At 46.4% G+C, this 23,318-nt stretch overlaps 1 protein-coding gene across 1 annotated transcript; it reads left to right on the top strand.

Annotated features, from left to right (window-relative positions):
- The first annotated feature begins 1,055 nt into the window (after positions 1-1,055).
- LOC125527321 (protein NRT1/ PTR FAMILY 5.10-like) lies at positions 1,056-3,354 on the top strand. Its single transcript, XM_048691854.1, has 4 exons — positions 1,056-1,364; positions 1,451-1,668; positions 1,845-2,335; positions 2,462-3,354. Exons 1-4 carry the CDS (start codon positions 1,238-1,240, stop codon positions 3,273-3,275), a joined length of 1,650 nt encoding a protein of 549 aa, XP_048547811.1. The 5' UTR covers positions 1,056-1,237; the 3' UTR covers positions 3,276-3,354.
- Positions 3,355-23,318: the final 19,964 nt, after the last annotated feature.

Below are 23,318 nucleotides of genomic sequence, written 5' to 3'. Positions count from 1 at the left end.
TCCGTTCCTCCTTGAGTTCGTCTGTCTGGACGTAGTCGACAGAGCTACGGCATAGAATCATATTGTCGCCTTGGGGCGGTGAGGTTAGTGTTTCTCATCATGTGGCGAGATTTGGTGCTAGGTACTTCAAATTTATGCAAGGGTTCAACGACGACGACTGCGGCTCCATGGCTAGTTACTTCAGATCTATGCAAGACTTCCCAGCTGTCATCGACAAGGTCAAGCCGTCTCCGGTAAAGGAGTAGCGATAGAGACTCGTTTTGGCGGCAGTGGTGGTCGTTCGCTGGTCTCAAAATCTCGATGTAATCTTTGTTATGTTTGAGATGCTTTGTACTTTTGATGAATTTTTTGCAATAGATCTGATCTTTTTCAAAAAAATGTATGCTGCATTTTCTATGAAATGTAGCGGAAAGAAATCCTTCCTACAGATCAAACTTCGGTTGATACGGAAAAAATACATTGAAAATTCCAATATTTTAAGAATTATTTGAAAATCCTATGAATCAAATAGGTCTTTTAAAAACAGAGCTTTTGGGGCATCTCATTCGTCACATTACAGTAATAGGGTGACATCTCCCGCAAGAGATCCGGGCGATGCCCACACGATTCCGCGCGACGCAACCGGCCAAACGGCCGGGGCCGCACCAACTCCAGATCATGCCGCCTCTCCCGCATACGCACGTCTCCCGCCATCCCCCGCGCCGATTCGATAGGTAGGTGGCGCGATTCTCCGACTCTACCGCACTGGCGTCATCACACACAGTACGGATTCAGGATTATGCCCTGATCCATCCATGGCCGCCTGCCGTCGCCGTGCTCCTGCACGCCATTCACGGGGAAAGCACCGCATTTCTTTTTTCCTTTTTGCTGGAAAGGATATCGTCATGGGCAGCATCATTATCAATTTACCCACCACGTGAGGCGTACACATCCGTGTAAAGTCGCACTGTCCATTTTACTACCCCGGAGCGGAAGATTCCCAGAGAAAAAAGAGCGTATTTTGATAGCGAAAAGCGAAGTGAAAGGGCGGAATGCAGCGTGAATCGTGTCGCGTACCTCCTTGTCCGAGCTCGCCCGTCGTGCTGCGCGCTGCCCCGATCCCGTACTGTACCCCGGCCGGCCGCCACGGTCGGTATATGATGCCCGCCACGCCCCCCGTCGCATTTGCGCAGCCCCTTCCGGCTCAGTTTGCCGGCACGCACACGCAACAGACCAGGCCCGACTGAAGAAGAACGGAATGGACGCCACCCGCGCCCTCCTCCTGCCCCGCTCCGACGGCGCCGTGCCCGGCGTCGTCGACTTCCGCGGCGGCCCCGCGCCCCGCGCCTCCACCGGCCGATGGTCCGCCGCCATGTTCGTCCTCGGTACGTGCGGCCCCCGACCCAGCCCATGATGATCATCGATCGAGGGGAGGGGTGGCCTTAATTTGGGTTCTTTTTTGGGATTGAAGGTGTGGAGATCGCGGAGCGGTTCGCGTACCACGGCGTGTCGGCCAACCTCATCAGCTACCTGACGGGCCCGCTTGGGGAGTCCACGGCCGGCGCCGCCGCGGCGATCAACGCGTGGAGCGGCGTCGCCACGATGCTGCCGCTGCTGGTGGCCTGCGTCGCCGACGCCTGGCTCGGCCGGTTCCGCACCATCGTGCTCGCCTCCGTCCTCTTCGTCGTGGTCAGCCCACTTTTCCCCTCCCCTCCCGTAAAAATTCCCCTTTTTGACATAAAAAGTGCCCCATGAACGAACGAACCCCTTTCTGTCTGCCCTCCCCCAATCAATCAAGCCCGCGCACTCCCACTGACAGAGAAGCGCGTCCAGCTGACCACTGACAGCCGGGTTTGCCGTTGCAGAGCATGGGCATGCTGACCCTGTCCTCGGCGCTCCCGGTGTTCCACTCGGACGGGTGCGCCAGCTTCACCTCGCTGTCGGGCGCGTGCTCGCCGTCGCCAGTGCAGGTGACCATCTTCTACGTCTCGCTCTACCTGGTGGCGCTGGCGGAGGCCGGGCACAAGCCGTGCGCGCAGGCGTTCGGCGCCGACCAGTTCGACCAGCACCACCCCGAGGAGTCCGTCTCCCGGAGCTCCTTCTTCAACTGGTGGTACTTCGGCATGTGCTCCGGCACCGCCGCCACCACCATGGTCTCCAGCTACATCCAGGACAACATCGGCTGGGGCCTCGGCTTCGGCATCCCCTGCCTCGTCATGGTCTTGGCGCTCGCCATGTTCCTGCTCGGCACCCGCCGCTACCGCTACTACACCTCCACCCAGTCCAGCCCCTTCGCCCGCCTCGCCAGGGCCTTCGTCGCGCTCCTCAAAGGCTCCAAGTCCAGCCAATGCGCCAAGTATGATCACTCATCAATCATCATCCATGGTTCTCGTTTGAAATCTGCAATTTGGCCATGAGAATTCTGAATGCATCATGCTGTCAGGCTTACCAATTAATGTGTTTGGTCTCTTGCGACGAACAGCACTCTTGCCGGCGAGGATGGAGAATTCAACGCGGAGCACCGTGAGGAGGTTCGGGGCCTGCTGCGGTTGTTCCCCATCTGGGCGACGTGCATCATCTACGCCGTCATCTTCTCCCAGTCCTCGACCTTCTTCACGAAGCAGGCCGCGACGCTGGACCGGCGGATCGGGGCCACCTTCCGCGTGCCGCCGGCGGCGCTGCAGACGTTCATCAGCCTGACCATCATCACCTTCATCCCGGTCTACGACCGGCTGTTCGTGCCGGCGGCGCGGCGGTTCACGCGCCTGTCCTCGGGCATCACCATGCTGCAGAGGATCGGCACGGGCCTCGTCCTGGCGCTGGTGGCCATGGTGGTGGCGGCGCTGGTGGAGGCGAGGCGGCTGGGCGTGGCGCGGGAGGCCGGCCTCGTGGACGACCCCAAGGCGGCGCTGCCGATGAGCCTGTGGTGGATGGTGCCACAGTACGTGCTGTTCGGGCTGTCGGACGTGTTCGCCATGATCGGGCTGCAGGAGTTCTTCTATGACCAGGTGCCCGACGCGCTGCGCAGCCTGGGGCTGGCCTTCTTCCTCAGCATCTTCGGGGTGGGCCACTTCCTCAGCAGCTTCCTCATCTCCGCCATCGACGGCGCCACCAAGAAGGGCGGTGCCAGCTGGTTCTCCAACAACCTCAACCGCGCCCACCTCGACTACTTCTACTGGCTGCTCGCCGGGCTCTGCGCGGCGGAGCTGGCCGCGTTCGTGGTTGTCTCGCGCGTCTATGTTTACAAGAAGAGGGTGGCTCACCATGACCATGACGACGGTGGCGCTGTCATGTGATCGCTTGTAAGGTGGTTTTCTTTTTTGCGAATGTACAGATGTATAGCGCTATAGTATAATGTTGTGCCGAGTTCAGCTATACTGCAAGTTTCTTTTAGAAACACCTGTAATTTTATGGGGATGGGCTCTAGACAAACGTTTTTTTTTTTGAAATTAACTGTCGCCGCTTTATTTATTAAACGAAGTCGGGAATCTCATCCGATACAATCTCAAGAATGCAGTCTGGTGGAGATGATAGCCACTCCTGCGAGCCCTCATCACCCATTCCCACCTTAGCTAACCTACCAGCGGCGGCATTTGCACAACGGCGAACCCACGAAACTCTAACAGAAACAAAATGCATCAGATCGCCTTGACTTCTTCCATGATCGGCCCCAGGGCGGAGAGGTACATGTCCGGCCTGTTAAGCATCGAAACCACCCTTGCGGAGTCGCTCTCGAGATGAAGCCTTGACACGTCTGTTTTACTCGCTAGCTCGATTGCTTTCTTACATGCCAGAAGCTCCACCTTGTCCGGGTCATCCACATGTCCCAGGAAATGGCACGAAGCTGCTCGGAATGCACCTTTGTGATCTCGCAGCACCACACCATCGCCCCCCTTCTCCCGGTGTTTGGAAACCGATCCATCTGCATTGGCTTTGATCCAACCTGGCTCCGGCGGCTCCCACGCCTCTCTTTCCCTCGCCACCCGCGGGATCACCTCCTTCTTGTGGATCTCCTCCCACTCTTTCACATACGCAGCCATAGATAGTGATATTTCATGTGGCTCAGCTATCTTTCTGTAACGTCTTTGATGTGGCTATATCTCCTACGTGTCGAAGCACGACTTAGAGGCATAATCGCACTGAAAGCAATGTCGCAAGTGAGGTAATCTTCACAAACAACCCATGTAATACATAAAGGGAAAGAGATACATAGTTGGCTTACAATCGCCACTTCACACAATTACAAGAATAAAGCATTACATCATCCAGATATAAACAAGGTCCGACTACAGAATCAAACTAAAAGAAGACTACCCCAAAAGCTACACAGATCACCGATCGTCCCGACTGGGCTCCACTACTGATCAACTAGAACGAAATAACACAAAGGACAAGATCTTCATCGAGCTCCTCCTTGAGCTTGGTTGCGTCACCTGCACAGTTCATCGGCACCTGCAAATTGGTTTTGGAAGTAACTGTGACTCACGGGGACTCAACAATCTCACACCCTCGCGATCACGACTATTTAAGCTTATAGGAAGGGTAAAAGGTATGAGGTGGAACTGCAGCAAGCGACTAGCATATATGGTGGCTAACATACGCAAATGAGAGCGAGAAGAGAAGGCAAAAGCACGGTCGACGAACTATGATCAAGAAGTGATCCTAGAACAACCTACGTCAAGCATAACTCCAACACCGTGTTCACTTTCCGGACTCCGCCGAGAAGAGACTATCACGGTTACACACGCGGTTGGTGCATTTTAATTAAGGTCAACTTCAGGTTTTCTACAACCGGACATTAACAAATTCCCATCTGCCCATAACCGCGGGCACGGCTTTCGAAAGTTCAAATCCCTGCAGGGGTGTCCCAACTTAGCCCATCACAAGCTCTCACGGTCAACGAAGAATATTCCTTCTAGCGAGAAGACCCGATCAGACTCGGAATCCCGGTTACAAGACATACTCGACAATGGTAAAACAAGTCCAGCAACACCGCCCGAATGTGCCGACAAATCCCGATAGGAGCTGCACATATCTCGTTCTCAGGGCACACTCAGATAGGTCAAGCTACGAGTAAAATCAACCCTCAAGTTGCCCCGAGGTGGCCCCGCAGGTTGCCCAGTTCGGACCAACACTCAGAGGAGCACTGGCCCCGGGGGGGGGGGGGGTTAAAATAAAGATGACCATTGGGCAGGCCTACCCAAGGGAAAGAAAAGGCTAGGTGGCGAATGGTAAAACCAATGTTGAGCATTGCTGGAGGAGTTTTATTCAAGGCGAACTGTCAAGGGGTTCCCATTATAACCCAACCGCGTAAGGAACGCAAAATCCGGAAACATAACACCGATATGACGGAAACTAGGGCGGCAAGAATGGAACAAAACACCAGGCATAAGGCCGAGCCTTCCACCCTTTACCAAGTATATAGATGCATTAATTAAATAAGAGATATTGTGATATCCCAACAAAATATCCATATTCCAACAAGGAACAAGCTCCAATCTTCACCTGCAACTAACAACGCTATAAGAGGGGCTGAGCAAAGCGGTAACATAGCCAAACAATGGTTTGCTAGGACAAGGTGGGTTAGAGGCTTGGTTTAACAATATGGGAGGCATGATAAGCAAGTGGTAGGTATCGCATCATGGGCATAGCAAAAGAGCGAGCAACTAGCAAGCAAAGATAGAAGTGATTTCGAGGGTATGGTCATCTTGCCTGAGATCCCGCAAGGAAGAAGAACGAGTCCATGAAGAAGACAAACGGACGTAGTCGAACGGTTCCTCACAAACGCAACGTTGTCGGAACCAACACGAAGAAGCAACACCGGAAAGAAGCACACAACATAATAAACAACCATCACATACTCATGGCATGATGCACAACCAAGTATGATGCATGTCCGATTTAATGAAGCATGGCATGGTAAAGTGCAACAAACAACACTACAAGTTAAGTGGAGCTCAATATGCAACGGAGTTGCATATTGAAAAAACGCCATATGACTTATTTAGTTCTCTCTCATTTATGTACCCAACAAGATTAAATGTTGATGTAGCGACCAGACCTCAAACGGTCTGATCTCTGTGCTCCGGTGTCATCCCTGGATCAGTAATGCTGACACCACACAGTACTCGGAGGATTTATAGCAGAGTAGCAATCACACACTTATTACATCGAGTGTATCATATGAGAACTTATTACAATAAATATGGCTTAAGGACATCTAATAACGATAACAGCGGAAGGCTTGGAAGATAAGTGAGTCCATCAACTCCAACGGCATCACTGAGTACAGAACCACGACCTAAAAACTCCTTAATCGTCGTCTGAAAAGTCTGCAACATTAACGTTGCAGCCCGAAAACGGGTCAGCACATGGAATATGCTGGCAAGGTAACACATAAAGAGTAATGGAATGAAACAGCTATACTATATGCATATTTGGCTGGTGGAAAGCTCTATGGTTACAGTTTTGCGTAAAGCCAATTTTTCCCTACTTCAAAGAAATAAAATTTAATTTCTATCATGGTGGTTGTTAAACATTGAGAATGGTTGACAGCATTCTCAATCCCAATTAAGCATCATCATTAAACAGAACCCAACAAAATTAATTTAGAGTAACATGTTGAGATTCACATGATAATCCAAGTACTAGATATTCAAGATGTCCATAACCGGGGACACGGCTAACCATGATTAGTTTATTACACTCTGCAGAGGTTTGCGCACTTTTCCCCACAAGACTCGATCGCCTCCGTTTGGTTTCTCGCACTACATGGTGTTTGAGAAGACGGATGACCGAGACATAGTCTTTCAGAAGCACTAGCACCTTACGATCGGGTAGACCGTACCACCTACATCCCCTACATCTGCTAGTCTACCACTGTAAGAGTTCGCACAACTTATTCAACTATGCTAGAGCCCATAATAGCTTGTGGCTGCACACGGAAGTTTCTAGTATGAATAGTCTCATGATCCCTTTGAGCCTGGGTGGCGGTCCAAAAGAAAAACAGGCAAGTCCTGGAATACCCAGGTGCCTCAATCCACCCAGATGTGTGTTTAAGTTGCCACCTTAGATAAACCATTAATTAACAATCTCACATCTGTCATGGATATCACTCACCCAATCCACGTCTACTAGCATAGCATGGCATAATAAGCAAACGTAGAATTAACTCCCAAAGGTTTAATAATACACAGGTAATAGGTACTACCTCAACTACTTCCCATCCCACAATTTAATTAGATCCTAATCATGCAATGTGTGAGGATTTGATCTAATGCAATAAAACTGGGTAGTAGAAAAGGTATGATCAAAGTGTTACTTGCCTTGCTGATGATCCGCGAAACCTAACGATTCGAAGTAACAGGCGGCGCACTCCGGGTATTCTATCACAGACAAACAAACAAGCATACAATAAGTACTCATCTAATGCACATGTAAAACTCAAATAAGAGATCTAACCAGAAAGTTCAACTTAAGAACTCCGGTTGGCAAAAAGAATCAAATCGAACGAAGCAACGAAAATCCAACGGCGAAAGAAAACCACTTCGTTCTAGTAATCTGGATCTAGGGAAAATTTTACAGTAGAAAAATCTTGTTTAAGTTGGTTAAACGGATAGAGGGTTTCGAGACGAATCCCTAGGCGCTTGAATCGTCTGATTCCGATAAACGAGCGAAAAATTAAACTAAAACGAAAATCGGATCAGGAATCGCGATCAGAAAAATCGTGGATTTAATCCGAGAAAAAGAAAAACGACGAACGCCGAATTTTTTTTCTCTTTTTTTCGGCACGGAAAACGAGGTGGCGATGAACCTTGGTGGCGCGATCCGGCGGCGGCGCGGCGGCGGCTAGGGCGGCTAGGGTTGGGGCTGGCTAGGGTTTCTCCCCCCAGGGCCGGGCCTCGGCTTATAAAGGCCTCCCGGGTCGGTGTCCAGGTCGGACACGGCCCGTTAAGTCGGTTCACATTTTTTTTATTCTTTTATTCCGCTCGGAAGAAAAATAAAAAGAAATACTAAACGGACTCCAAAAATTCCGAAATAAATTTTCGCGGGCTTCTAAAATCAAGCCGCACAAGGTGAACATTTATTTGGGACCTAAATGCAATTTTGAAAAACGCACTTTTTTTCCTAAATTCAAATAAAACACCGAAAAACTCCGAAATAAAATCTTATTTGATTTTATTATTAAATTCTCAATATTTCTTTATTTTGGGAAAGTCATTTTATTCCCTCTCTTATATTTTTGTAATAGAAATAATTGATGATAAAATAAATAAAATCAAATGATCCTATTCTCAAAATTTGAGAGAACTCAAATATGAAAATAACGAAATCCCCAACTCTCTCCGTGGGTCATTGAGTTGCGTAGAATTTCTAGGATCAACCAAAATGCAAAAATAAAATATGATATGCATGATGCTCTAATGTATAAATTCCAAATTGAAAATTTGGGATGTTAGAAACCTACCCCCCTTAAGATGAATCTCGCCCTCGAGATTCGGGTTGGTTAGAAAATAGGTGAGGGTGGTCTTTGAGCAAATCTTCCTCTCGCTCCCAGGTGGCTTCATCCTCCGTGTGGTGGCTCCACTGAACTTTGCAAAACTTGATAACCTTGCTGCGAGTAACTCGGTTGGCAAACTCCAAATCTTGACTGGTTTCTCCTCGTAGGTCAAATCGTTATCCAACTGAATAGTTTCCAAAGGCACTGTATCTCTCAATGGTATGTCAGCCATCTCCACGTGACATTTCTTCAACTGGGAAACGTGGAACACATCATGAACTCCTGACAATCCTTCGGGCAATTCCAACTTGTAGGCCACTTCTCCCATACGCTCCAAAACTCGGTATGGTCCTACAAATCGTGGCGCTAACTTCCCTTTAACTCCAAAACGCTTTGTTCCCCGAAGTGGTGATACTCGAAGATAAGCTCTATCTCCAACTTCGTAAACTGTCTCCTTGCGTTTAGAATCCGCATAACTCTTCTGTCTGGACTGGGCTACCTTGAGCCTATCGCGAATCAACTTCACCTTCTGTTCAGACTCTTTAATCAAGTCAGGTCCAAACAACTGGCGGTCTCCAACTTCGTCCCATGACAGCGGTGTCCTGCACCTCCTTCCGTACAAAGCTTCGAAAGGGGCCATCTTTAAACTGGTTTGATAACTGTTGTTGTAAGAGAACTCTGCATATGGCAAATTATCATCCCAACTAGATCCATAATCTAGTGCACAAGCTCTCAGCATATCCTCCAAAATCTGATTGACTCTCTCGGTCTGTCCATTTGTCTGTGGATGAAAAGCTGTACTGAATTCTAGCCTGGTACCCAAAGTTTCATGCAACTGCTTCCAGAACTTTGAGGTAAACTGGGTTCCTCTATCTGATACGATACTCCTTGGAACTCCATGCAGACATACTATTCTGGTCATGTATATCTTTGCCAACTTAGCACTGGTGTAAGTGGTCTTTACTGGGATGAAATGAGCTACTTTCGTCAATCGATCAACTACAACCCAAATCGAGTCATAGCCTGAACGAGTCCTGGGTAATCCCGTGATAAAATCCATGCCTAGCCTATCCCACTTCCATTCGGGTATCGGCAATGATTGTAACAATCCTGCTGGCTTCTGATGCTCTGCCTTTACTCTCTGGCATACATCACAAACTGCTACATACTCCACAATATCCTTCTTCATTCTGGTCCACCAGAAAATATCCTTCAAATCCAAATACATCTTGGTATTTCCTGGGCGAATTGAATACGGTGAGTCGTGTGCCTCTTGCAAAATCAACTTCCTGATCTCCGGGTCACTGGGCACGTAAACGCGGTCTTCAAACCATAGGGTGTCGTGCTCATCCTCACGAAATCCTTTAGCTTTTCCTTTGCTCAGTTTCTCTTTTATAGCGGCAATCTCTTTGTCAGTCCTTTGAGCTTCTCTGATTTTATCCATCAAGATTGACTGAATCTCCAATGCTGCTACGTAACCTCTCGGAACTATTTCCAAACATAGTTCACGAAGATTTTCTGCTAACTCCTTGGGTATTTCTCCCATCATTAACGTATTGACATGGCTCTTACAGCTTAATGCGTCAGCTACTACATTAGCCTTTCCGGGGTGATAATGCAATTTCATATCATAATCCTTGATAAGCTCCAACCATCTCCTTTGCCTGAGATTTAACTCCTTCTGTGTGAAAATGTACTTCAAACTCTTATGATACGTGTACACCTCACAATGATTTCCAATGAGAAAATGTCTCCATGTCTTCAATGCATGCACTACGGCTGCTAACTCCAAATCATGCGTGGCATAATTCAACTCATGAGGTTTCAGTTGTCTTGAGGCATATGAAACAACTCTCCCTTCCTGCATAAGCACTACTCCAAGTCCTCGACGTGAAGCGTCGCAATACACCTCATAATCCTTAGTCTGGTCTGGCAAAATCAACACTGGTGAGGTAACCAAACGTTTCTTCAACTCCTGGAAACTAGCCTCACATTTCTCTGTCCATATGAACTTGGTATCCTTCTTCAACAACTTAGTCATAGGCTTCGCAATCTTTGAGAAATTCTCAATAAATCTCCGGTAGTATCCCGCGAGTCCAAGAAAAATCCGGATCTCTCCAACTGTTATTGGGGCTTCCCACTTGGTCATGGTTTCGACTTTAGCGGGATCTACTGCTATACCTTCTCCAGATATAACGTGTCTGAGGAATCCTACTTCCTTCAACCAAAACTCACATTTGCTGAACTTGGCATATAATTGATGTTCTCTGAGCTTTCCAAGTACCAAACGCAAATGCTCCTTATGCTCCTCTTCATTCTTCGAGTAAACCAGGATATCATCAATGAACACTACGACGAACTTATCCAAAAACTCCATAAACACTTTGTTCATCATGTTCATAAAATAGGCAGGTGCGTTAGTCAGACCAAATAACATAATGGTATACTCGTACAGCCCATACCTGGTGGTAAAAGCTGTCTTAGGAATATCCTGTTCTCGAATCTTCAACTGGTGGTATCCTGATCGCAGATCGATCTTGGAAAATACCTTAGCTCCTTGCAATCGATCAAACAGATCATTGATCATAGGTAGTGGGTACTTGTTCTTGATCGTTACTCCATTCAATCCTCGATAATCAACAACCATCCTTAGCGATCCATCCTTCTTCTCCACTAGAAGTACTGGCGATCCCCAAGGCGAAGAACTTGGGCGAATATATCCCTTATCCAGTAACTCCTTAATCTGCTTCTTAATTTCCACCAAATCCTTTGTTGGCATCCTATATGGTCTCTTTGATATTGGCCCTGTGCCTGGCAATAGCTTAATCAAAAACTCAATATCTCTATCTGGTGGCATGCCTGGCAACTCCTCTGGAAATACATTAGAAAAATCCCTTACCACTGGTACTTCCTCCTGCACAACTCCTGTTAAGCAATTTACTTGAGTCCTCTTTGGCACATGTCGGGATACATACTTGATCCTTCTCCCTTCTGGGGTGGTAAGCAAAATTGACTTACTAGCACATTCAATATTCCCTTCATACTTTGATAACCAATCCATGCCTAATATCACATCCAATCCTTGATATTCCAATACTATTAGGTCTGAGGGAAAAACATAGTTACCAATCCTTAATGGTAACCGATCACACCATAGACTAGCCACATACTCTGCTCCGGGCGAGGTTACTAACATGGGTGACCTAAGGGCTTGGGTTGATAGGTTATACTTATCCACAAATCCCCTTGAGATGTATGAATGTGATGCGCCAGTATAAAAAAGAACGAGTGCAGTAAATGACTTAACCAAAAACTTACCTATTACTGCATCGGGCTGAGCTTCAACCTCCTCCACACCAACGTGGTTCACCTGTCCCCTGTTAAAAGGGTTCGGCTTCTTCCCAGAACTTCCATTGCTATTTCCATTTTGCAATTCAGGACATTCATTTGCATAATGTCCTGTCTTCGAACACTTAAAACAAGTTACTTGGCTTAAGTCCTTCTTGGTTGGGGTTGATGGGTTGGTGCGATTCTGGCCGTTGCTTCCTCCATTGCCATTACCATTCTTGGTGCCATTGTGGTTGTGCGAGCTACCTCCTCCATGGGTATGCTGAAAATGTCCTCCCGGTCTAGGGGTAAAACGTGGCTTCAGCTGAGCTCCTGAATTGTACTTTCCTTGTCCATACTTCCTCTTGCGATTCTCAATTTGCTGCTGCTTGCCTTCATTCATAAGAGCACGGTCTACCAACTCCTGATAGTTGTTGAAGGTTGCTACCATCAACTGCATGCTCAGCTCATCATTCGGTCCTTCTAGAAACTTCTCCTGCTTAGCTGCATCCGTAGCGATGTCATCTGGGGCATAACGTGCTAGCTTACTAAATTCCTCCACATACTGGCCAACTGTCCTTCCTCCTTGGCGCAAGTTGCGAAACTCACGCTTCTTCATGGCCATAGCTCCTGCTGAAACGTGTGCAGTACGAAAAGCCTGCTGAAATTGGTCCCATGTGACAGTGTCGACTGGGAAAGTGGCTGTAAAATTCTCCCACCATGATGCTGCGGGTCCTTCTAACTGATGTGTGGCAAACTTCACCTTCTCCGCATATGTGCATCCTGCTGTGGTCAACTCCCTAGCTGTCTTGCGGAGCCAATCATCTGCTACTATCGGCTCGGTGCTACTGGAAAACACCGGCGGATTCAGCCTAAGAAAACGGGCTAAGTGGTCAACAGGTGGTGGTGGTGGTGGGTTGTTGTTGTTGTTCCCCTGATTCTGATTCTGGACTAGCAACTGCATCAATGTGTTCTGCTGCTGGATCAACTGGGTGAGCTCCGGTGGAAAGGCAAATCCGGGGTCACATCTCAGAGGCATCTGAGGATTTTAGAAAAGATGAGATATAAGAATAGAGGGGGTCTAAAGAGAAAACACTACCCATATGCACATGAGGCAAAAACAACAATTCACTTCAATCAATCAAACAAGGGCATACAATCGATCTATCTATCGCAAAAGTGCTCGGGCTACTATATTTACATGGTGGACTACTACTACTAATGAGGTGGTCTACTAGAAATATTCTTCGGTCGTTGACTCCATAATGTCTACTCCAGCTTCATCAACATAGTCATCATCGCTACTATCTGGTTCCGAGTCGGTGCCGTCGATGATGATGTAGTCTTCCGAGCTAATCTCCTTGGGTTCTTCGTCTTCATCTACTGGCGTAGGGTCTCCCATAAATATTCCAATCTTCTTGATCAGGTCGTCATTCTTCTCCACCAATACTTCAATTTCCTCTTCATAATCTTCACGTGTAGCCTTGAGTTCTTCCTCCAGTTCCTTGATTCTAGTCTTTGCCTTCTTCAGGTCTATCATGTCGGTGCACATCTGGTTCTCCTGTCGTCGAATGTGCTGGTTTAACTCCTGGATAAAAGCTGCGATTGATCTATCCTTCCTGGTGCTGATCATCTCCCAGTGTTCATCTCGGCGTCCACAAATCTGGTAGATAGTATCCTTGAGATCCTTGCGGTAGAATTCTCCAATGCGTCCCATGGCGATGTGAGCTGCCATGCTCTTTCCTAGACTCCATGTTGGTGCATCAAAAGAAAACTCTATGGGCTCAGTGACTGGCATGAACGTCCTTCCTAGAACTTGAACTTGAATCATCCAACGCTCTTCTTCAGGTAAAGTGGCGTTGTAGGTTCCTGTGAAACTTGGTACTCCTATGTTCAGGTATCTAGTGACTTCCTTTCAAGTGTCGTCCAAAGGGTGTATCTTCATCCGGTTGTGTGAACTTGTTCCTTGCATCCGCCATCCTAAAGAGTAGAAAAGATGAGAGGTCAGAAGAGAAGAGAGTGAATAGTGATCTAGGTCTTTAGCTTAGTGGTCGTGTCCTACAGTCAGCGTGTGCTCTGATACCATCTTTGTAGCGACCAGACCTCAAACGGTCTGATCTCTGTGCTCCGGTGTCATCCCTGGATCAGTAATGCTGACACCACACAGTACTCGGAGGATTTATAGCAGAGTAGCAATCACACACTTATTACATCGAGTGTCTCATAAGAGAACTTATTACAATAAATATGGCTTAAGGCCATCTAATAACGATAACAGCGGAAGGCTTGGAAGATAAGTGAGTCCATCAACTCCAACGGCATCATTGAGTACAGAACCACGACCTAAAAACTCCTTAATCGTCGTCTGAAAAGTCTGCAACATTAATGTTGCAGCCCGAAAATGGGTCAGCAATTGAATATGCTGGCAAGGTAACACATAGAGAGTAATGGAATGAAACAGCTATACTATATGCATATTTGGCTGGTGGAAAGCTCTATGGTTACAGTTTTGCGTAAAGCCAATTTTCCCCTACTTCAAAGGAATAAAATTTAATTTCTATCATGGTGGTTGTTAAACATTGAGAATGGTTGACAGCATTCTCAATCCCAATTAAGCATCATCATTAAACATAACCCAACAAAATTAATTTAGAGTAACATGTTGAGATTCACATGATAATCCAAGTACTAGATACTCAAGATGTCCATAACCGGGGACACGGCTAACCATGATTAGTTTATTACACTCTGCAGAGGTTTGCACACTTTTCCCCACAAGACTCGATCGCCTCCGTTTGGTTTCTCGCACTACATGGTGTTTGAGAAGACGGATGACCGAGACATAGTCTTTCAGAAGCACTAGCACCTTACGATCGGGTAGACCATACCACCTACATCCTCTACATCTGCTAGTCTACCACTGTAAGAGTTCGCACAAGTTAGTCAACTATGCTAGAGCCCATAATAGCTTGTGGCTGCACACGGAAGTTTCTAGTATGAATAGTCTCATGATCCCTTTGAGCCTGGGTGGTGGTCCAAAAGAAAAACAGGCAAGTCCTGGAATACCCAGGTGCCTCAATCCACCCAGATATGTGTTTAAGTTGCCACCTTAGATAAACCATTAATTAACAATCTCACATCTGTCATGGATATCACTCACCCAATCCACGTCTACTAGCATAGCATGGCATAATAAGCAAACGTAGAATTAACTCCCAAAGGTTTGATAATACACAGGTAATAGGTACTACCTCAACTACTTCCCATCCCACAATTTAACTAGATCCTAATCATGCAATGTGTGAGGATTTGATCTAATGCAATAAAATTGGGTAGTAGAAAAGGTATGATCAAAGTGTTACTTGCCTTGTTGATGATCCGCGAAACCTAACGATTCAAAGTAACAGGCGGCGCATTCTGGGTATTCTATCGCAAACAAACAAACAAGCATACAATAAGTACTCATCTAATGCACAGGTAAAACTCAAATAAGAGATCTAACCAGAAAGTTCAACTTAAGAACTCCAGTTGGCAAAAAGAATCAAATCGAACGAAGCAACGAAAATCCAACGGCGAAAGAAAACCACTTCGTTCTAGTAATCTGGATCTAGGGCAAATTTTACAGTAGCAAAATCTTGTTTAAGTTGGTTAAACGTATAGAGGGTTTCGAGACGAATCCCTAGACGCTTGAATCGCCTGATTCCGATAAACAAGGGAAAAGTTAAACTAAAACGAAAATCGGATCAGGAATCGCGATCAGAAAAATCGCGGATTTAATCCGAGAAAAAGAAAAACGACGAACGCCGAATATTTTTGTAATAGAAATAATTGATGATAAAATAGATAAAATCAAATGATCCTATTCTCAAAATTTGAGAGAACTCAAATATGAAAATAACGAAATCCCCAAGTCTCTCCGTGGGTCATTCAGTTGCGTAGAATTTCTAGGATCAACCAAAATGCAAAAATAAAATATGATATGCATGATGCTCTAATGTATAACATTCCAAATTGAAAATTTGGGATGTTATAGTTGATTAACATGGCAAGAGGGTGAAGCATAATAAAACTATACTATCTAAACAATTTAAATGGGGCCGGATATAACAAACAACAAATCCGGTAAATCCCCATATGCAATTATCAATTTGGTGCAACAACAATTTTAAACATTTAAATGTTATTATCATGATGCGAATGACATGTGCAAGTTTTATGCAAGTTTTAAAGAAAATGTTGCCAAGCATATTATGAAGCATTTGTCACCGTGGCGGAAACAGAAGGGGTGCCACGGCAACGAATCCGAAAATGATGCTACGACAACATAGCGGTTCCGGTAACTCATGGAGATACCGGTGCAAAAGGAAATGTGATGTGAGCGTGTCATGCAAGATGGTGGGGTGATCCCGGTACCCGGGTTTCCATGGGTTAGCGGCAAATGAGGAGGACCGAGCAAGTGACAACTCGAACACGGTGCAAACATAGGGTGCAACTCATACAACACATCACAGGCATGCGGTCCACGGGCGCGTTCCGACGGTTATACCTTCGAAGCGTGCGTTTTGGAACGGATCAAGTTCGTCGAAGGAAGTAGACGTTCTCGCGACGATAGTGAAAGTAGCGGTTCTCACGGGTCATAGAGGAAGTAGTTGTACTCGCGTACTTGTCGGGTCCACGACGACGGTAGCAGAACTTCACAGACCCGTGGTCTCCGGGCGTAGTGATACACGTTCCGAAAGCGGTTGGTGATCCGAAAGGGTACTTGGTGGTATTCCTGCAGTCGTACACGGGTCGTAGGGGAACTTGATGAAACCCAAGGCGTCGGTAGTCGTTCAGGACGCGTTGTGGAAGTAGTGGTTCACGGCGGAGAGGAACTTGGCGTTTTTGCAACCTGGGTCTTCGGCGACGGTATTTGTTCACTTGATGGCGGTAGACGAATTTGGAGGTCCAGGGTACTTGGCGTCCATGTAGTCGATCTTGCCGGTGTGGTACTTGTGTACAGGAGGAGGTCTTGACGATCTTGACGAATCCGAGTGGCTCTAGGCACACGTCCACAGTGGTCTTCCATCTTCTTCTTTCCTGTACAAGGCTTGACCGAACCAGGGGTCGAGGGTGGACATGATCTAGCAGCAGCAACAACCGAGTGGCGTTGGGCACAGGGGCCCGGAGGACTTGGCATGGCGACGGCTACCCTGGAACGAGGCGTCCTACCACGCGGCGCAGAGGGTGCAGAGGAGGCGAGCGATCGCTGCAGAGGATGCAGCGGCGGCCCGACTGGGTCGTAGGGGAGGCAGGGGCTCGGCGACTCGCGCGACACAGGGGCGACGAGGGTCGCAGCGGAGGAGCTTGAGCGTGGGGCGGTGACGAAGCAGCAGAAGCGCGGGCGCCGGGCCATGTCGACGGAGATATGAGGGGCGTGCGGCTTCGCATGCACCAGGCGGAGGAAGAGAAGGGGCGCCATGGATGGGGAGACGAGGCAGAGGGGAGGAGGCACAGCGGACGAGCAGGGAGGCTCGCGGGGCCTCGGGCACGACGCGCAGCAAGGATGCAGTGGCGCAACGTTGGGGCATGGAAGGAGGAGCGGAGAAGTCGCGAGCTCGGGGCAATGGTGCAGCGCCATGGGAGGGTTTCGAGGGAGATGAGGGGGAGACGAGGATCGGGGAAGAGCGGCGCTGCTCTCCCTCTCTGATGGTGCGTCGAGGAAGGAGGGGATCGAGCAGGGCTTCCCCTGGCTCGATGCAAGCGGGTGTGGGTGGCGGTGGATGGGAACGAGAGGCGATGGGGGTGGATCGGGCGAGCGCCCGTGCGAGTGGCTAGGGTTAGGAGGGTAGGTTTGACTGGGCCTGCGGGAGGCCTTGGGAGGCCCAGTGGAGAGGGAGGCGCCTAGGCGCAGATGGGCCTGTCTGGCTGGGCTCTGAGGCCGACTAGGCTGCAGGTTTTCTCTCCCTCTCTCTCTTTCTCTAAATTCTCCTTTTCCATTTAAAAACAAAACAGAAAAAGAGAAAGAAAAGAAAAGAAAGAGAAGTTAGGGATGGAATCTGGGCATGGGGATAATTTACACGGACTCGCAAAAATGCGCATGTTCCAAGAAAAATGGAGTGGGCATTTTTGAAAGTTTTAAATTCAAACTCATTTGATTTAAAATCAAATGGTTTGAATAGGAAGTGAGGGTTAGGAAGGTCCAAAAATGTTCGGATTTTTGGTGGAGCTCCAAAAAAAGAAAGGATATATGGCAAAGATAGAGACCAAGAGTTGAGAAGGAAAAATGCATGGAACTTAGCTGTAAGTGTGTTATGGTGATTCCAAATTAATGGAATGGTTTTTATATAACTCCCTAAATATTGGGAGGATATGTTATAAAGAGAAACACCATGTGAATTCCCTCGATTTAAATGGACCGAAGATCCATATGGTTTATTAATATGAGTTGCAAACATTAATGACATGATGGCATGATGACAAGATGCAATGCACATGATGCAATGATGAATGCAATGAACCAAACAAATCACACGACGAAACCCGGAAACCCTGGAAGGCATCTGAAGCTCTGGGTCTTAGGGCGTCACAACACTCCACCACTACGAGAGGATCTCGTCCCGAGATCTAGAATGGCACCGGAGGGACAACAGAAGAGAATGAGAAGAGGTAAAACTAAGTTGCTTCTTTGACAAACGAGTGAAACCAAAGACCCTTGAAAAGGTTAAGCCATTTCGAGAAAAGAATACAACGGAGGTGAACGAACTTGAAAACACTCCGTTAGAAAAGAGGAACAAGGAAGAACAAATTCAGGCAGCACTCTGGTTGAAAAGAGATGCAAGGCTTGATAAGGCGAAAAGAACTTGAGCAAAAAGGCACAACACTCCGATTAAATGGATAAACCAAGAAAAGAACACGATCCTGACAAAACAAGAAGATGGGTTGAAGAGAGCAACATCACAATGCCTCCGGAACAAAAGTAAGAATGGAATGGAATGAACGAAGGGGAACACGATCTTGAGAGAGCACACTCACAACAAATACTAGAACGGAGTTGTTGGAAAAACCAACAACGAAAAGAATAAACTTGATATGGACTTATAGAAGACATCTCAAAATTATGAGGTGAAATTCTGCCACTAACGGAAACAATGGATTGGATTGATATCAACAAGAATACGAGAAGCTATTTCACCGGGAGGATAAAAGAAGAACTTGGGTCATTTATAAGCACCATAATTAGCAACAGTCCTTAGGGAAAGCTTTAGGTGAAATATAATCCAAGATAACTTCAATGAAGAGGTTGATGGATTGAGAAGAGCTCATGCTCGAAGAAATTGATGGGTTTAAAATATCTCATACTTGACAACTTGCGAATCATGAAACATGAAGGGACATTGTCAAGAAAGACATAACACCATCTCAAAAGATAAGGGGGAACAATTGCACTCCGGATTGCAAGATGAAGAATGCTTGAGCTCCTTAGAAAAGAATCTCGATGAAAACTTCAAGATGGAATTAAATCCTTTATGAAACATCATGTAGAGCCTCCATGAAGAACTCCGGTAATCAAAAGGATGGCAAAAGAAAGAGAAGTTGAGAATATAAGGTGAAGCCTTGAAATGATAAAATGGAGCTTTGCGACGAGATAAATGAGAGATCTTGAAACTCCAGGAAGAGAAAAGATGAACAAAAGAAAATCAAGAATTTATTCATCATGAACAAACTCCGAAGGAAGGAATTTATCACTTAGATGAACAAGAATAAGGATTACGTTATGCGTATCCTTCACCAATTAAATTGATGACCAACAAAGGATTTGGCATACTACTTATCCTTGTAGAAAGGATTAGAAGAGATATAGCGCAAACTTGAGAAAGTCTTCCACGAACCACCTGAAGGATTGAAACAACGAATAAATTGATATGATAATGAAGGAAAAGAAATCTTTGAAGAACCACCGTAAGAATTGAAAATGAATGAAGAAAAGGGATGAATCACCGGTAAGAATTAGAGAACGAATGATGATACTTGAGACAATCTTGATACATGAGAACGAAGGGATCATGAACTGATTAGAGATCACTTGAACGAAGCACCGGTATGATTTGGAGAATGATAGCTGAAAGCTGAGAATGAATAAGTCTTCTGAAATGCTGGGCTTCGGAGAATCAAACTGAAAGACTCCTGAATTACTCCAGAAGGGTGAAAAGAATTCTCACAATCGAAAACAATTGTAAGAGGATGGAAATCAAGCTAGAATCACGAATCTTTGAGAGAACGGATAAGATATGGAGGAAAAAGTCTTCTTCGGTCTTCAAAATCCTATAAAGACAACGAGAAACACAACCATGAATCGTTTAGACACTCCGGAAGAATCAAAAGCGAAGAGGTAGAGCCAACGATGAAAAGAATTTGAAAGATCTTGGAGAAAGGCATTTGACTGATGATAATTCATTCTTACGTCAAACTTTGAAAGATTTGAGAATAGCTCCGGTAAAATAAGAAGAGTCAGGTAAGATTCTAGGAAAAGACCTATGGGTTAGGGCCCACTAAAAAGATACACAGTTGAACGATTCAAAAGAGAGAAAGCACCGGTTGAATTAAATGACTTGAATGAGGGAACATCCTCGAAAGAGCTTGAATGAATGTAGAGTGGAAACACGAATCTTCGAGATATCTTCAGCACTCTGAAATAATAAATAGCGAGAAGTTGAATGATAATGAGGTGCACCGGCATGAGAAAGCATTGAAACGAGGAAAAAGGTATGATCAACAAAACTTGACTTGAATCCACCGGAGAAGAAAAGAACGAAGAACGATGAACTTGAAGCTCCGTTAGAATCTTTCTGAGAATCACCGTAATAGAGCATTGACGGAAAAAAATGGAGAGGCTTCACATCAATAACATGATAAGTGATCAAGAATTCCGAGTCCTTGAAGGAAACAAGGGAGGGAGGGTGGGAAAAACAAAAGCAACTTGGAGACGGATGAAACAAACACTGTTGAGAAGAACTGATACTTGGTCTTGCAAATGTTGAAATGATCGGATCCACTTGAAGAGAGGCACGCCGGTTAAAAAGGATTGACAAAACAATCTTGATGATCAAGAAGGATTGGTATTCACATCGGAGTATGATAACACCATTTGGGGAAGGTATGGAATCAACATTTGACTTTGAAACAACTCTAATACCACAACTCAAAACAAAACAAAGATTGGCTTGCAAAATAAGCCGGAACAAACATATGATAGAGATTTCGTCCGAAGTTTTCATGGTGGGGCCTACACGGGCTCGATCATACAGCACCATCATGTACAAGGCAGTGCACATGACATACGAAGCATCCCCGAGTCGGCATAGCCAAGGACTCTTTAAGACACAATGAGACCACTGTAAAACCAACCGTGGATAGGCGGACCACTAGACGTCGAACCCCAATTTTATATCATACATCCGTCGGAAAGATATCCTAAGAGCTACTTGAATTCCCACTTATAAACTCCCGAAATTTTCCCAGTTATGCAATTAGGTGTTGGGGATAGAGGGGAAGCATAATATCTCACCCAAACTAACAAATCCTACATCCAGCTGTATCCATCCTTCAACACATAACCAAGAAACCTTCGGAAATCATCTACCTCAACCTTCGAAAAGCATCCGTTATACGAGTTATGGAAATACTCCCGAACTCCCGCCCCAGTACTGGGTAGTGTCGAGGTTATCTCACCAACAACTGCATAAAAGAGATTTTCGATGTCGGCGAAACTAAACTCCGGTATTCCAGAACTGCAACGATAAAATTGTGACGACAACACCTCGGAGCTCAACTCCCCGGGACACTGCCACAACCCCTAAATGACAAGAGGCACCAAGAACAATGTTCTCGTCACAAAACTATCGGAACAATTCCAAGATACCCGCGTGATCCTAAAAAAAAATTAGTGAAATTTTTAGAAGAGAAGAGTCAAAACTCTACGTCAGGATGTCTCACCAGAGCGACGAAGGGACTGAGGAGTAAAAAGAATTCCTAACTCTCCGATATATATAATCCTAAATGACTCAAAAACATTTTTCTAGACTCAACAACGCCAACGATTCGATCAAGCAGGGGGCTCCTAAGTCGGGGAAGGCTCTGATACCAAATTGTAACGCCCTCGATGCGGCTATATCTCCTACGTGTCGAAGCACGAATTAGAGGCATAACCGCATTGAAAGCAATGTCGCAAGTGAGGTAATCTTCGCAAAAAACCCATGTAATACATAAAGGGAAAGAGATACATAGTTGGCTTACAATCGCCACTTCACACAATTACAAGAATAAAGCATTACATCATCCAGATACAAACAAGGTCCGACTACGGAACCAAACTAAAAGAAGACCACCCCAAAAGCTACACAGATCCCCGATCGTCCCGACTGGGCTCCACTACTGATCAACTAGAACGAAATAACACAAAGGACAAGATCTTCATCGAGCTCCTCCTTGAGCTTGGTTGCGTCACCTGCACAGTTCATCAGCACCTGCAAACTGGTTTTGGAAGTAACTGTGAGTCACGGGGACTCAGCAATCTCACACCCTCATGATCAAGACTATTTAAGCTTATAGGAAGGGTAAAAGGTATGAGGTCGAGCTGCAGCAAGCGACTAGCATATATGGTGGCTAACATACGCAAATGAGAGCGAGAAGAGAAGGCAAAAGCACGGTCGACGAACTATGATCAAGAAGTGATCCTAGAACAACCTACGTCAAGCATAACTCCAACACCGTGTTCACTTCCCGGACTTCGCCGAGAAGAGACCGTCACGGTTACACACGCGGTTGGTGCATTTTAATTAAGGACAACTTCAGGTTTTCTATAACCGGACATTAACAAATTCCCATCTGCCCATAACCACGGGCACGGCTTTCGAAAGTTCAAATCCCTGCAGGGGTGTCCCAACTTAGCCCATCACAAGCTCTCACTGTCAATGAAGGATATTCTTTCTAGCGGGAAGACCCGATCAGACTCGGAATCCCGGTTACAAGACATCCTCGACAATGGTAAAACAAGTCCAGCAACACCGCCCGAATGTGCCGGCAAATCCCGATAGGAGTTGCACATATCTCGTTCTCAGGGCACACTCAGATAGGTCAAGCTACGAGTAAAACCAACCCTCAAGTTGCCCTGAGGTGGCCCCGCAGGCTGCCCAGTTCGGAGCACTGGCCCCGGGGGGGGGGGGGTTAAAATAAAGATGACCCTTGGGCAAGCCTACCCAAGGGAAAGAAAAGGCTAGGTGGCGAATGGTAAAACCAATGTTGGGCATTGCCGGAGGAGTTTTATTCAAGGCGAACTGTCAAGGGGATCCCATTATAACCCAACCGCATAAGGAACGCAAAATCCGGGAACATAACACCGATATGACGGAAACTAGGGCGGCAAGAGTGGAACAAAACACCAGGCATAAGGCCGAGCCTTCCACCCTTTACCAAGTATATAGATGCATTAAGTAAATAAGAGATAATGTGATATCCCAACCTATCCATGTTC

This window comes from Triticum urartu, unplaced genomic scaffold (genome assembly GCF_003073215.2).
Source record: "Triticum urartu cultivar G1812 unplaced genomic scaffold, Tu2.1 TuUngrouped_contig_3581, whole genome shotgun sequence".
NCBI lineage: Eukaryota > Viridiplantae > Streptophyta > Magnoliopsida > Poales > Poaceae > Triticum > Triticum urartu.
The sequence above is the reverse complement of the archived record's forward strand: the minus strand, read 5'-3'. Positions and strand labels throughout refer to the sequence as shown.